At 35.0% G+C, this 16,042-nt stretch overlaps 1 protein-coding gene across 1 annotated transcript; it reads right to left on the reverse strand.

The window, feature by feature from the left end:
• Nucleotides 1–99: 99 nt before the first annotated feature.
• Nucleotides 100–15,260, reverse strand: LOC110729521 (hydroxyproline O-galactosyltransferase HPGT1-like). Its single transcript, XM_021909255.1, has 12 exons — nucleotides 14,900–15,260; nucleotides 12,122–12,185; nucleotides 11,692–11,741; nucleotides 11,403–11,593; nucleotides 10,856–10,919; nucleotides 10,679–10,751; nucleotides 9,847–9,967; nucleotides 9,076–9,163; nucleotides 8,936–8,986; nucleotides 8,683–8,754; nucleotides 1,237–1,349; nucleotides 100–556 (listed from the first exon to the last, which is right to left on the reverse strand). Exons 1-12 carry the CDS (start codon nucleotides 15,028–15,030, stop codon nucleotides 531–533), a joined length of 1,044 nt encoding a protein of 347 aa, XP_021764947.1. The 5' UTR covers nucleotides 15,031–15,260; the 3' UTR covers nucleotides 100–530.
• Nucleotides 15,261–16,042: the final 782 nt, after the last annotated feature.

Below are 16,042 nucleotides of genomic sequence, written 5' to 3' on the forward strand. Positions count from 1 at the left end.
TATTTAAATGAATCAAATGATAATAGGAGGCGATGTTAAGGGAGAGAGGTTAAACAAGGGCAATTAGGGAAGATTTTATCGTATCATTGAACTATCCAGTAATTCCAGAAATTAGTTTGCATTTAGTAAACATCACAAGAACAATGAAATATATACATGGAACTCAGTTTTTAAAGAGGATCTCGCATCTAATACAATACTATAGCACGGGTAACTGATTGTTCTTTAGAATAACTGTACTGACTCCTGAGAGAAGAGTAGATGCTTAAAAATGTCAGTTCTGCAGTATAAAAGATGTATGTATAGGCGAGCTGTGGTTAGCTATCATTCCCTATTCCTACTCATCTGTAGCTATCTACTAGGACTGTATCTAGTACAGTGTACAGAAGGCAAAGTAAGAGATTTGGTGTATTGTGTATGGCCCAGGATTCATGCATGGCTCTTGAACACAGAAAAACGATTTGCTCATGCAGAAGAAATCAGTAGCCGTTTTCATGAGGTTCCAACCAGTAAAAAAAAATTAGAAGTCTTCAACGAACTCCTGCACAAATAGCTCCTGATACAGAGAAACTTTGTTCAGTAATATTGGAGAGGCTTTGAAGTGGAAGTATGCACCAAACATCTTGTTAAAAAGTGAAAGTGAAAGTGAAAGTGAAAATGACAATGAAATCTGATCTAAAACTCTCAGTATTCTGGTTGCTTCGTGATGAAAAAAAATATATGACAACATCTACAGGGAGTTCCACAACTAAATGAAAGGTCCAAAGGTCAAGATGTGGTTTGAGCCTTTGAGTGCAGATGACCTTATACCTGACAAGTTAATAAAGTATAGAGGCCGCTTATGCAAAACCTATTATTTTCAGGATAACATTGGTAGAAAAATGAGGATTCTGATTTTGTTGACAGCTTTCCTAGGGTACAATTACATTTAGTTTAATTGAGAGGGTAATAAACATACTAGGTTATAAATGTTATGCCAAGACTCAAGTATCAAATCAGGATAGCATTAATATACTTAAGAATGTAATATTGTTGACAGCTTTCCAAGGGTACAATTACACGAAACTGTATAATTGCTGGTATTGCAGGATTTTACTGATTGTAATATAGATACAAGGTCGTAAATGGTATTCCAAGACTTAGGTATCAAACTAATATGCAAGCATAAATGTCAATATGTATACTCATATATAAGTAGTCTGCATGTTGTGTACGAGAGAGAAATGAGAGAGGGACCTGAAGCCCACGACGAACAGCAAAACTTTTTTTCGTCAATGTGTTTGATATCGAGCCCAATAAACCAGGAACCAACACTGACATCATCATGTGCATAAGTGCGGAGCTTAGATCTGCCAAGGCAATGAAGTAGACTGATAAATGGTATGCACTACACACATATTTACAATTGTAACAAGGAATGACAATTAAGATTTTTAGATTGGGTCCCCAGTAGATCTGAAACTAAAATTCAGCCTCCCGGCCTGATGTCAACCAATGAAGAAAGTAGAAACTAGAGCTGTCAATTCGGGTAAACGGGTCGGGTAAGAGTGGGTAAGGTCAACTCAGGTCGGGTCAATTCAAATTAATTCCATAACCTATGCGGGATGGGTTAGGGTTGGGTCATGCTTGAGTCGGGTCATGTCGGGTCATACTTCTTATCGGATTTGGGTCGGATTTAGGTCGAGTTAATAATAGGTAGGGTTACATTCGAATCGGGTGAACAATAGGTCGGGTTTAATTCGGGTTTACATGGGTTAAAACGGGTTAGGGTAATTCTCGGGTTCGGGTCGGGTTCGGTTCAAGTCAATAATTTGCAGGTTAGAATAGGATCGGTCATTCTCGGGTTTGAGTCGGGTTCGGTTCAAGTCAATAATTTGCGGATTAAAATCAAGTCAGGTCATTTTCAAGTCGAGTAATTCTTGGGATCAAGTCAATAATTTGCGGGTTATAATCAGGTTGGGTCATATCCAAGTCAGGTCATTCTCGGATACAAATTGGGTTATGTTCAAGTCAATAATTTGTAGGTTACAATCAGGACGGGTCATTTCCAAGTCAGGTCATATTCGGGTTCAACTAACTACAAATAGATAATTATCATTTTTATCAAGCTAATTATTTCCTTTGACTATTATATATATGACAATATACTAGGGAACTATAGTCTATAAAGATAATTAACTCCTTTGACCATAAAACAAATATATACTATATTTAATTCTTAAATTTGAGGATGATGCTCCTTTCTTTTGGTGGCCTGAACCGACTTGGTCTCCCTAGACAAAATGTTTTGATCAACAATAATAAGGTGGTCTAAATTGCATTTAAGGTGATTAGAAATTGGGTCAGGAACAATTTGGGTTGAATTTTAGGTCGGATCAATAACAAGTCGTGTTAATTTCGAGTCGGGTTAGTAACTTGAGTTTTTGGGTCGGGAAAGTAATAGGTCTGGTAAAATTCGGGTCGGGTCAATAACAAGTCAGGTTGAATTTGGGTTAGGTCAATAACAAGTCGGGTTGGTTTCACGTCGGGTTTGTAGCTGGTTGGGTTGAATTCGGGTCGGGTTAGAAACGGGTCGGATTGAATTCAGGTAAGGTTAGTAACAATTCGGGTTAAATTCGGGTTTTGACGAGCTAAAACGTGTTTGGGTCAATTTCAGTTCAAGTCGAGTTCGGTGCGAGTTAATTAAATTGGCCGTCGTTAACAGATAAATCTATACAACATGTAAATCGGTAAATTGGCCGTTTAAAGCAAATTGGATGGTTCCACACACCCAATTGGACTCCCGGAGGTTATTAGGGACCATGGTAAACATTTCGGCAATTTTTATTTCCGGGCAAAAAAAGTCAACAAAATTCCAAAATTAAAAGCTAATATTCACTTTTTTGAGAAATTTTAGAGGTTTCTGGGCCGGTGTCGAAAAGTCTTGAAATTTTAGGGGATATATCTTGGGGTCATATAATGCCGTTTGAAACCAAATATGATCATTCTTTGTTGTCATAAATATTCGTGGTAGGCTTGAATTAATAAAATCAGTGCAAGTTATAAATCGGTAAATTGGTCGTTTAAAGGCATATTGGATGGTTCCGCCCACCCAATTGGACACCCGGAGGTTATTAGAGACCATGGTAAACATTTCGGCAATTTTTATTTCCGGACGAAAAAAAAGTCAAAAAATTCTAAAATTGAAAGCTAATATCCACGTCTTTTGAAAAATTTTGGAGGTTTCTGGGTCCGGCGTCAAAAAGTCTTGAAATTCTATGGGATACATCTCGGGGTCATATAATGCCGTTTGGAACCAAATATGATCATTATTTGTTGTCATAAATATTCGTGGTAGGTTTGAATTAATGAAATCGGTGCAAGTTATAAACCGTAAATTGGTCATTTAAAGGTAAATTGGATGGTTCCACCCACCCAATAGGACTCCCGGAGGTTATTAGAGACCATGGTAAACATTTCGGCAATTTTTATTTTCAGGTGAAAAAAAGTCAAAAAATTCCAAAATTGAGGGCTAATATCCACGATTTTAGAGAAATTTTGAATGTTTAGGGGCCCGGTGTCGAAAAGCATTGAGATTTTAAAGGATACATCTCAGTGTCATATAATACCGTTTGGAACCATATATTATCATTATATATTGTCATAAATGTTCATGGTAGACTTGAGTTAATGAAATCGGTGCAAGTAGTAAACCTGTAAATTGGTCGTTTAAAGGCAAATTGGATGGTTCTACCCACCCAATGGGACTCCCGGACAATATTAGGGATCATGGTAAACATTTCGGCAATTTTTATTTTCGGGCGAAAAAAAGTCAAAATTTCCTAAATTGAAGACTAATATCCACGCTTTTTGAGAAATTTTGGAATATTCGGGGCCGGTAACGAAAAGTCTTGAAATTATATGAGATATATAATGCCGTTTGGAACAATATTTGATCATTATTTGTTGTCATAAATGTTCGTGGTAGGTTTGATTTAATGAAATCGGTGCAAGTTTTTAAACCGGTAAATAGGTCGTTTAAAGGCAATCGGATGGTTCCACCCACCCAATTGGACTTCCAAAAGGTATAAAATACCATGGTAAACATATCGGCAACTATTATTTTCAGGCGAAAAAAGTCTAAAAATTTCAAAAATAAAGGCTAATATCTATGCTTTTTGAGAAATTTTGGAGGTTTTACGGCCCGGTATCGAAAAACCTTGAGATTATAGGGAATATATCTCGGGGTCATATAGTGTCGTTTGGAACCATATATGATCATTATTTTTGTCATAAATGTCTGTGGTAGGCTTGAGTTAATGAAATCGGTGCAAGTTATAAACCGGTAAATTGGCTGTTTAAAGGTAAATTGGATGGTTCCATCCACCCGGACTACCGGAGGGTATTAGATATCATGGTAAATATTTCAGCAATTTTTATTTCCGGACGAAAAAAAGTCAAAAAATTCCAAAATTGAAGATCCATGTTTTTTGAAAAATTTTAGAGGTTTCAAAGCCCAGTATAAAAAAGTCTTGATATTTTAAGGAATACATTTGGGGGTCATATAATGCCGTTTGGAACCATATATGATTATTATATGTTGTTATAGATGTTCGTGGTAGACTTGAGTTAATAAAATTGGTGCAAGTTGTAAACCGGTAAATTGGCCGTTTAAAGGCAAATTGATTGGTTCCTCCCACCCAATTGCACACTCGGAGGATGGATATTAGGGACCATGGTAAACATTTCAGCAATTTTTATTTACAAGCGAAAAAAAGTCAAAAAATTCCAAAACTGAAGTTTAAGGGCTTGTTTGGCATCATTTTTTGTTTTCAGTTTTCTGTTTTTTTGAAAACTAAAAACCAAAAACAGGAAACAAGAAAAAGGTGTTTCCACTTTTTTGTTGTCAGTTTACAAAATTATCATGATTTTAATAACTCTAAATAATTTTTGATTTATTATGTGACATATATAATATACTTTTAAAAAACAAAAAACCAAAAAACAGAAAACCACAGCGATGCCAAACGAATCCTAAGATCCACGCTTTTTGAGAAATTTTGGAGGTTTCAAGGCCTGGTGTCGAAAGCCTTTAAATTTTAGCAGATACATCTCGGGGTCATAAAATGCTGTTTGAAACCATTTATGATTATTATATGTGGTCATAGATGTTCGTGGTAGGCTTGAGTGCAATTTGTAAACCGGTAAATTGCCTGTTTAAAGGCAAATTGGATGGATACACCCATCCAATGGGACTCCCGGACAGTATTAGAGATCATGGTAAACATTTTGGCAATTTTTATTTCCGGGTGAAAAAAAAGTCAAAAAATTCCAAAATTGAAGGTTAATATCCACGATTTTTGAGAAATTTTGGAGGTTTCGGGGCCCGGAGTCGAAAAGTCTTGAAATTCTAGGGGATACATATCGGGGTCATATAATTCCGTTTGAACCATATATGATCATTATATGTTGTCATAAATGTTTGTGATAGGATTGAGTTAAGAAATCAGTGCAAGTTGTAAATCGGTAAATTGGCCGTTTAAAGGCAAATTGGATGGTTCCACCCACATAATTGGACTTCCAGATGGTATAAGAGAGCATGGTAAACATTTCGGCAATTTTTATTTCCAGGCCAAAAATTAGAAAAATTCCAAAATTGAAGGCTAATATCCACGCTTTTTGAGAAATTTCCAAGGTTTCGAGGCCCTGTTTCAAAAAGCTTCTAAATTTTAAAGGATACATCTCGAGGTCATATAATGCCGTTTGGAATCATATATAATCATTATATATTGTCATAAATTTTCGCGGTAGGCTTGAGTTAATGAAATCGGTGCAAGTTGTAAACCGGTAAATTAGTTGTTTAAAGGAAAATTGGATGGTTCCATTGACCGAATTCGACTCCCGAAGGATATTAGGGACCATGGTAAATATTTCGGCAATTTTTATTTTCGGTAGAAAAAAAGTCAAAAAATTCCAAAATTAAAGACTAATATCCACGATTTTTTAGAAATTTTAGACGTTTCGGGGCACGGTGTCGAAAAGTTTTGAAATTCTAGGGGATACATCTCGGTGTCATATGATACCGTTTGAAACCATATACGATCATTATTTGTTGTCATAAATGTTCGTGGTAGGCTTGAGTTAATGAATTCGGTGCAAGTTGTAAACCAGTAAATTGGTCGTTTAAAGGCAAATTGGATAGTTCCACCCACCCAATCGGATTCCCGGACGTTATTAGGGACCATGGTTAACATTTCGGTAATTTTTTTTTCTAGGCGATAAAAAAGTCAAAAGTTTCAAAAGTGAAGGCTAATCCACGCTTTTTGAGAAATTGTGCAGGTGTCGAAAAGTTTTGAAATTCTAGGGGATACATCTTGGGGTCATATATTGTCGTTTGGAATCATATATGATCATTATTTGTTGTCATAAATTTTCGTGGTAGACTTGAGTTAATGAAATTGGTGCAAGTTGTAAACCGATAAATTGACCATTTAAAGGCAACTTGGATAGTTCCTCCCACCTAATTCGACGCCCGGAGGGTATTAGGGACTAGTCAAACTTTTCGGAAATTTTTATTTCCGGACTAAAATATGTCAAAAATTCCAAAATTTAAGGCTAATATCCACGCTTTTTGAGAAATTTCGAATGTTTACGGGCTCGATGACGAAACACATTGAGATTTTAGGGGATACTTCTTGGGATCATATAATGCCGTTTGGGACCATATATGATCATTATATGTTGTCATAAATGTTCGTGATAGGCTTTAGTTAATGAAATCGGCGTAAGTTGTAAACCGATAAATTGGTCGTTTAAAGGCAAATTGAACGGTTTCACCCACCCAATTATACTCCCAAAAGGTATTAGGGACCATGGTAAACATTTCAACAATTTTTATATCCGGGCGAAAAAAGTAAAAAAAAATTCCAAATTTAAAGGCTAATATCCATGTTTTTTGTGAATTTTCGAATGTTTTAAGGTCCTGTGTCGAAAAGCATTGATATTTTAGGAAATACATCTCGAGGTCATATAATGTCGTTTGGAACCATAAATGATCATTATATATTGTCATAAATGTTCGTAGTAGGCTTGAGTTAATGATATCGGTGCAAGTTGTAAACCGATAAATTGGTCGTTTAAAGGCAAATTGGATGGTTTTGGAGGGTATTAGGGACCATGGTAAACATTTTGGCAATTTTTATTTCCGGGTAAAAAAGTCAAAAAATTCCAAAATTGAAGGCTAATATCCACGCTTTTTGGGAAATTTTGGAGGTTTCGGGTAGAGCTGTCAATTCGAGTAAACAGGTCGGGTTTCAGTCGGTCAAAGTGGTCGGGCCAACTCGTGTCGGGTGAATTCGGATTAATACCGTAACCTATGCGGGTAGGGTTTGGGTTTGGTCATGTTTGAGTTGGGTCACGTCTAGTCATACTTTTATCAGGTTTGGGTTGGGTTACATTTAAGTCGAGTGAACAATAGGTCGGGTTTAATTCGGGTTTTCATGGGTTAGGGTAATTCTTGGATTCGAGTCGGGTTCGGTTTAAGGCAATAATTTGCGGGTTAGAATCAGGTCGGATCAGTCTCGGGTTTGAGTCGGGTTCGGTTCAAGTCAATAATTTGCGGGTTATAATCAGGTTGGGTCATTTTCAAGTCGGGTCATTCTTTGGTTCAAGTCGGGTTCGGTTCAAGTCAATAATTTGCGGGATATAATCAGGTTAGGTCATTTTCAAGTTGTGTCATTCTCGGATTTAAGTCGGGTTATGTTCAAGTCAATTATTTGCAGGTTATAATCCGGTCGGGTCATTTTAAAGTCAGGTCATATTCGGGTTCAACTAACTATAAATAGATAATTATCATTTTTATCAATCATTTTTATCAAGCTAATTATTTCGTTTGACTATAATATATATGGCAATATACTGGGGAACTATAGTCTATAATTTAGGAAGATAATTATCACTTTGACCATACAACAAATATATACTATATTTAACTCTTAAATTTGAGGATGATGCTCCTTTCTTTTGCTGGCTTGGACAGACTAAGTCTCCCTAGACAAAATGCTTTGATCAACAATGATAAGGTGGTCTAAATTGCATTTAAGGTGATTTGAAATCGGGTTAGGAACAATTTGGGTTGAATTTAGGTCGAGTCAATAACAAGTCGTGTTGATTTCGAGTCGGGTTAGTAACAAATCGGGTTGAATTTTTGGGTCGGGTTAGTAATAGGTCTAGTAAAATTCGGGTTGGGTCAATAACAAGTCGGCTTGAATTTGGGTCAGGTCAATAACAAGTCAGGTTGATTTTGGGTCGGGTTTGTTGCAGGTTGGGTTAAATTCGGGTCGGGTTAGGAACGGGTCGGGTTGAATTCAGGTCAGGTTAGTAACAAGTCGGCTTAAATTCGGGTTTTAACGGGTTAAAACGGGTTTGGTTCAATTTCGGGTTCTGTTTAAGTCGGGTTCGGTTCAAGTCAATAATTTAAGAGTTACATTCGGGTCGGGTCATCTCCAGGTCAATTCATGTTCGGGTTCGGGTCTCACATACTCGGGTCAACTCGGGTCTAGGGTTGGTTTCAAGTCGGGTCAGGTCAGGTTTGGGTCACCATTTTTTCGAATTCAAATGGGTCGGTTAATAATCGTGTTTGAGTTGGTATTTCGGGTCGGGTCAACTTTTGACAGCTCTAATAGAAACACAGAACAGACTCACCTATTTATCGAGACAAACTTTGCAAGCGCATGTGATATGACAAAAATTTCACCAGAAGCATGACGAAAGTACCTGTTTGGACATAAGATGACAAGCATGAGGAGAGGCAAAAATATAGCAAGGCTTCACAGTAAATGAAGTGAAATGGCTGCTAAACTGAATATTTAAGAATAAGAAGTAATAAAGTTCCCCTCTCTCCTTAAATTGCAAACCAGTTATCAAGCTAAGAAATTCAGCTATTTTCTGTACTTACGATTTTCCATCACCAAATTTCCACCACTCTGGCTCATACCATTTTTGATTCCTGGAAGAGCAAGCATTTATAAAATCTTAATATTAAGTTATATTCAAATAGTTCAGCTTTCATCATACTATGCTTTTGGATTTACTCACGGTCCAGAAAAGACTTCACCAGACTTCATACATCCCATATAAACACGAGGCTTATCCACATGAGCTGCAAGAGTATTTCCAAGAGCATCTGTAAAGAAGGAAGTTACAAATACTGATTAGAAAATCTGATTCAGGGGAAGTTTAGGTGAAATATGGGAGTAATAGAACCAAGGACCTAAACAACATAGGATGGTGGTTTACTTATTTATTTATTAAAAAAAAAAAAATCATTTATCATGCTTTCAAAATATACATGATTTAACATGCAAGTCATTCAACAAGGTCAACAAAACTACTAAGAAGGAAAACTCATTTGTGAAAAGTTATTTATAATTTACCAACTAAATGACCAAAAGCGAAGAAAAAAATCTGAACGTGTATTTTCAATTTCACCAAGATAAAAGAGTAAACTAAAATACGAAAGAATAAATTTGGGCTCTAAAACTCTATACAAATAACAAAATGATCTCGAGGGACTCCCTTTACATTTGTCTCGAGAAAATCAAGTCAAGTTATAACCTTCAGGCATCTTTGATCATGAGTATAACCAGTCCTTGACCTTCCAAAACTGAATTATGGGATCGGAAATGCTTGATCAATGAAGAACAAAGCTAAGGTCCAAGTTATAAACAGAACCATGGCTACTAATGTGCAATTCAGTAAGTAAAAAATTGGCACTGTCAAATAAAAACAGAGACAGCTTCAACAGGCACATTTTCACACATTTTGGGAGGGAAAGGGGGTGGGGATGGTAGGGTCATATACACTTACCAACATTAACATACACGTCATCATTGACCTTTGCGTAAAACTCTGCTTCCCAATTGGAAGCATAAGCGAAAAAATACATTGTCTTTTTTGGTAGCTGTGCAGAAGTCTCCACATGGTCATTCTGTAAACATGAAGTGTAAAATCCAAATCAATAATATCCAAGAAAGGTAATAAGGTTGTTCACATATATACAAGTTATGTGCTACTTAGGCCATGCTATTTAAAATGGTTGAAAAGGATGATAGATCACCCCAAACAGGCATGATAGGTTCCCCTGCCACATCTTAGAATATTAATTTACTGCCAGATAGGGGTAATAGGTTCCTCCACCCACTCACCCAGTGCTAACTTTAAATAACCACCATCTCCACATATTTACTACCCCTTAATCTAGTCCCTAATCAATTCTGTTTCCCCCAATTTCAATTTTCTTATACCAAGCATGGCACTAACAAGAAATAGAGCAAATAATGTTTACTACAGGACATAATTCTTTTCAGAACATCTGAATCAATTAGACAAGTAACATATTACATACACCTTATAAGTGGTTCAATTTTATTCTTCTAGATATGCTTGCTATAAAGATGGACCATGGTCATTATGACAGCAACATTCTCATTACTGCCATTATGAATTTTATCATTTGGTTCCGCCCTCCCACCCCCCTCTTCCCTGATAATCCACTCAATATTTTGTGATAATCTAATAATGAGGTATAAAAAAAAAAAAAGTAACAATAGTGCAACACCAGAAAGCTAAACATAAGAGTAATCATACATAAGGGAATGGGAAAGGAATTTAATTAAGTATCTAAATGTCAGATACATACAAGGATAATGAAATCATTGTTCTGCCTGTTCTCAATGTCAATCTCCAAGTCTAGACTATCTCCACGATTTTCACTGCAAACATAAAAATAAAAAAAAATAATAAAAAAAAACAATCAAATCAGTTCTTTACCAATCATTGACAAATCACATAAGAAAAAGATTGAACAAGTGAACACCTTCTTCCAATGACAAACCGAGCAACAATTCCATTCTCATTCTCCATCTTCTTCAAAGCAGCACCTATACAACATTGCATTAATCAGCCAAGAAAAAAGTCAAGAAAGAAATTACGACATCCCAAAGGAAGAAATATTCAATTTATCAAAGTAGTGAAGCTAATAGCATACTGAAATAAAATCAAGGCCAATATATTAAACATATGTTGTAAGATTAAAGATATAAGTGGACCATGATTTCAACAGAAGATAGCAAGCAGGCAATCATTTTGAGGTGAATTTTATATCAAGCACTAAGCCTCTCCTAGTAGATTAATTCATATACTATTTTATTATGCACCCATCATTGGCTTTAGTTCCGATACCAATCACTCTAATAGTTAAAATCATAACCCCAATCTCAGGACCTTAATATAACATTCCACTTGAAATATTCCTATTATGTTAACAACTAATGTTCACATAATATCTTACATGAAAGCTGAGGTACCAAATAAATCACCTCTTCAAATGAAGAAGCAAGAAAAGACGGAAACTCCACTTTTACCTGTTCCCATCCATGCCTTACGAACCGCATCTCTCTTATTTTTGCGGCCAAAACTTGTCAATATCCCTATTAAAACCAGTGGCCTTTTCTTAGGTTTATCCTTGTCAATCCCATAATGTTTTGGAACAAAACCTTCTTCTTTAGCAGCAGCCAATTCCATCTGAAGAGCTGAGAGTTTCTTCTGATGTTCCCTGACAACCAGACCTTTTAATTTTGAAACTTGAAAACGAAATTTTATTCACAATAAGATAAAGTTAAATGTTGTAAGGCCAAGATAAATATAAATTACCTGCAGGCTATGACTTTCAGTGAATCATCAACTGAAATGGCACTTCGCCCCTGTCAAAAGAAGCACATTCATCCAATTATATATCTTGCACAAATGAGAGACAGACGATAATTCCATTTACACGGGAGATCAGAGCAGGAAGAACCATCAGGTACTGCAATACCTTAATTTCAGATATAGAGATGATGCAGAAGAAAGTACTATGGAAATCAATTACACTACAAGTAGCTAATTGGCAATAAGACTACATTTACTATTACTACTAACCACCAGCACATATGGATCCTGTTACTGGCTAGGATAGTTCATTTGTGCACAAATTTGCACCAATACTCACTCTCCTGCATGATATATAGCCTAAGCACATAAATACGAGGTATATAAATTGTTCTTCAAAAAGTAAATAAATTGTACAGAGTATTAAACTTACTTGACCTGTTATTTTGTCAAGCTCATTAATGATATAAACCCTATTCTGTGCATCCTGCCACAACCTGTCACAAAAACAGTTACTCAACGTGGATCAAACCATAAAAACTTTAAAAGTTAATATCAATAACTAAAACCACAAAATCAAAGAGTTAACTACTAATGTCTCATCCGATTGGAAGAGTGACATACTCTCCTAATTTCTATTAGCGACATCTTCTCTTAGCCTTTATCTTACAGATACATCAACTTAATTATTAGAATCTTACTTTGGTCAAGTATTACAACTACGGCCATGTTCAATTCACCTGGTCTATATCAAAAACTAAAACCACAAAATCAAAGAATTAACTACTAATGTCTCATCCGATTGGAAGAGTGACATACTCTCCTTACTATTAGCGACATCTTCTCTTAGCCTTTATCTTACAGATACATCAACATAGTTATTAGAATCTTACTTTGGCCAAGTATTACAACTACGGCCATGTTCAATTCACCTGATCTATATCGAATTATTCTCATCTGATCTAATTTCCAAATTTCACTAAACTTTGACTTTATTTGTACAATAATCCTTAAGATAGAATATTACCAGCTGAAATGTCTTTAGATTAATGTGTACATTCCAAACATGACATTTTCATAATTTTTAAAAATTAAATGTATGCAGCGATAAGCCAATAAGTAAACACAAATAAAAGATTTGAGTGTGACATAATCTGATTGTTTCTTAAACAAGCAGATATTTGCTTAGATGAGCTGACCTGGACATAGCCTACATTCTACAATTTGTTTGGGGACTTTGGACGCATTCATTCAGCATTTAAGAAGGATTATGAATACAAAAACTTGTCATCTCCCAAAGAGAAAATGACTTATTTTCAACCTTCAGAAGAATTCAACTTCTCTCCAATCAAAAAGAGTTTTCTTTTTCACACCACAACTTTAAAGCCTATATTTGTTGAAAGAATTTTTTTTGATAAAATCCCTTTCAAGGAAAGTGACCACTCAGCAAAAGTGCTAAATTTATAAAACATATTCATTAGTTAAGCCGATTACACGAAGATGGTGTTACACTTCATATACACCCCTGTACAAACTGTGGAACTTGAAAAGAGTTCCCTTTTTACCCCTGAAGCATACTATGCTCCCTTCACCCCTATATAATAGACCACACTCCAACCTTACCATATCACAAGGTGCTCTTTTTTTTAAGATAATCGTTAAGGTAATTCAGACAAGCTTTAAGTTTTTGAAAATTAGATAATACACCCGTTTGATAAAGAACATACCTATGTTTGACGAAGAACATACCTTTAATATGTTCTTTGAGTGTGATCAGTGTGTTCTTTGAGTAAAAGTATATGTTCTTTACATTATAACTTATGTTATTCAATATATATTGATAAACATATATGTTTTTTTGGTTTTAATAATACAAAGTATGTTCTTTGAATTTGGCGTGTATGTTCTTTAAGGTCGTAGTGACGCCCAAATTCTATTTTTATTATCATATGTCATATTTAAATTACTTTTATTATCGTATATTCTTTGAGTTTGATTAGTGTGTTATTTAGGTATTAACTATATGTACTTTACAATATAAATTATGTTCTTTTAACATATGTTATTTTGAAATTTGATATTGAAATGTTAAATTATTTTTAATTGAAAATAATGTTAGAGTAAAAAAACTAAATTATTATGGGATGTTGATTTTTTTTTTGGAGAGATAGAAAACTATTTTTGGGGGAAATGATATCTTTGGTAAGGATTTTTTAAGAGGTGATCAACATTGGCATGACTCGCATCCCGACCCGATCCGGTCTGAAATAGGGTGGGTTTGGGCAAACCTAAAAATGCATTTTTAGTTAAAACTCGAACCGGGTTCAAAAAAAGCCCGAAAACCCGCTACTTTTCTACGGGTTTGGGCACGAGAAATTATGATATGGCCCGGCCCTACTCGATTTTTTATCACCTCTAAATCTTTTCTGTTAATAATGTGTAATTTTTCAAAAAAATTTATTAAGTTTCTATCTCGTTCTTTCTACTATATTTTTATGTTCTTTGGTAATGCATGTTTTTGTCAAATACAAACATATTCTTTGTCAAATACATGTATGTTTTTTATGGAACACAAGATGTTCTTTCCGCCCTTTTTTTTATTTATCCGGGTGTACAATGAGCACTGTACACCCGTGTGTATAAACCACGGATTATAAGTTTTCTAAACTCAAGTTAGAGACTGGATAGTATTCCGGAAAAACCAAAACACGATTAGAAATGTGACCCATTATTTAGAATCCGAGGGAGTATAATGCGCCCATGTAACAGTGATTCATTGTGTACATCATTCGGGTTCATTGTGTACAAATCATTATATGCAAGTTCATTTAACAAATGTTCAAAACTTCAAATTGACTTTTAGAAACATTACAAATGTTCAACTTATAATCAAATTAGACGATCACACTACATTTACAAAATAAATTCTCTAATTTCAGTAACTTTTCTAGTAATAGCCTAAAATCTACATTTCCCAACTACTCTACTGCAAATTATGCAAAACAAAGATCAAATATGTTCTTTCATTTTCAGCATTCAGTAATACGATGCGCATCATGCTCTCGAATATACGATCTAATTCAATTTCCAATCACATTAACAATCGATCATTCCAAAAATTAATAAAACAGTCATCACCAAACAAAAATCAAAACAATAGAATCGAAAAAAGTTACAGCAAAAAGCAAATGAAATCAAAGAAATGACGAACCTTCCAGCGACATAGAAGGAAGCAATGGTGGCTAACATGGTGAGCATAAGAAATGAAATTCGAGATCGAAGCAGCGTATTATTACTGCTACTTGATGATGATAACCTTTGATTTGATCCTTTTCTTTGCATTTTTTCTCTCTCCTCGTAACTCAATCCAGAAAATTTAGGGTTTTTTGCTGTGAAATTGATGAAGACCGAATCTCAGGTTTAGAGAGAGAAAGTTAGAAAGAGAGAGAGTGGAGGAGAGAGAATCACACAGGTTTCAGCGCAAGGTTCATGAACACTGAATTGAACGAGAGGAAGCCATTTTTGGTAATATGAAATTGCAAATTTGCCCTTCAATAATTGGAGGAAGCATGATTTTGTAATTTTGGATATTATATTGATGATTTGTAATTTTGGATATTCTATTGATGATTTGATTTGGGCCTTTGGGAGTTTTGGAGGTTAGATAAATTGATAATTTTAGAGCTGATTATGGGTCGGGTCGGGTTTTGGAGAAATTGTTTAAGTACCCAACTCAGTTTTTTTTTTTTTTTTGGGAAATTCTCACCGGTAACACCCAACTTCTGTTTTTTCTCAATGGTAGAATGCAAAATTTTGGATTATCATTGGTAATCACCAATTACTAATACTAATTTACTTGTAACATTAATGAAACTTTTACCTAATTATTGACTAACCATGGTTTACTAATAACACATTTACAAATCTATCCTTCTAAAAAATCACTTCCCTCCAAAGTTATATGTTGCTTTCCCTCCTCAATCAGTTACCTCTTTATATGAACCATAAACCCCCAATTATATTCATACTCCCTGTTCTTCTTTTCAATTTCTCTTTTTTTTTTGTTGTTGAAAGATCTTCTCAATTTCTCTTAATACTAAGTAAGATAGCATAGGGAATGAACTACTGGGTTCAATTTTTCTGGGGTTCAATTAATTCAGGTGCAGTTGACCCAATCATCACTTGTTTTTTCCAATTTTTGATCTGATTTTGAGTTTAATTTGGTGGGTTTCGATCTAATTTGGGGAAGAACTACTGGTTTTATGATTAATTTTAGTTTTTGTGAGAATTTGATCATCTGAACAAATTCAACTGGCTTAGAGAAATCAAAATTTTCGTCAGGTGTAGGCACAAC

Source organism: Chenopodium quinoa, unplaced genomic scaffold (assembly GCF_001683475.1).
Source record: "Chenopodium quinoa cultivar QQ74 unplaced genomic scaffold, ASM168347v1, whole genome shotgun sequence".
Taxonomy (NCBI): domain Eukaryota; kingdom Viridiplantae; phylum Streptophyta; class Magnoliopsida; order Caryophyllales; family Amaranthaceae; genus Chenopodium; species Chenopodium quinoa.

Bases quoted from the DNA above. Each gene is read 5' to 3' on its own strand.
- LOC110729521 (XM_021909255.1), bottom strand. From the start codon at position 15,030: ATGCAAAGAAAAGGATCAAATCAAAGGTTATCATCATCAAGTAGCAGT. The intron at 8,987-9,075 runs GTGAGTAAATCC...TTGCTCTTCCAG, and splicing joins GGTGAAGTCTTTTCTGGACC to GAATCAAAAATGGTATGAGC. The intron at 557-1,236 runs GTCCCTCTCTCA...TCTCTGTATCAG, and splicing joins CTGTTCGTCGTGGGCTTCAG to GAGCTATTTGTGCAGGAGTT.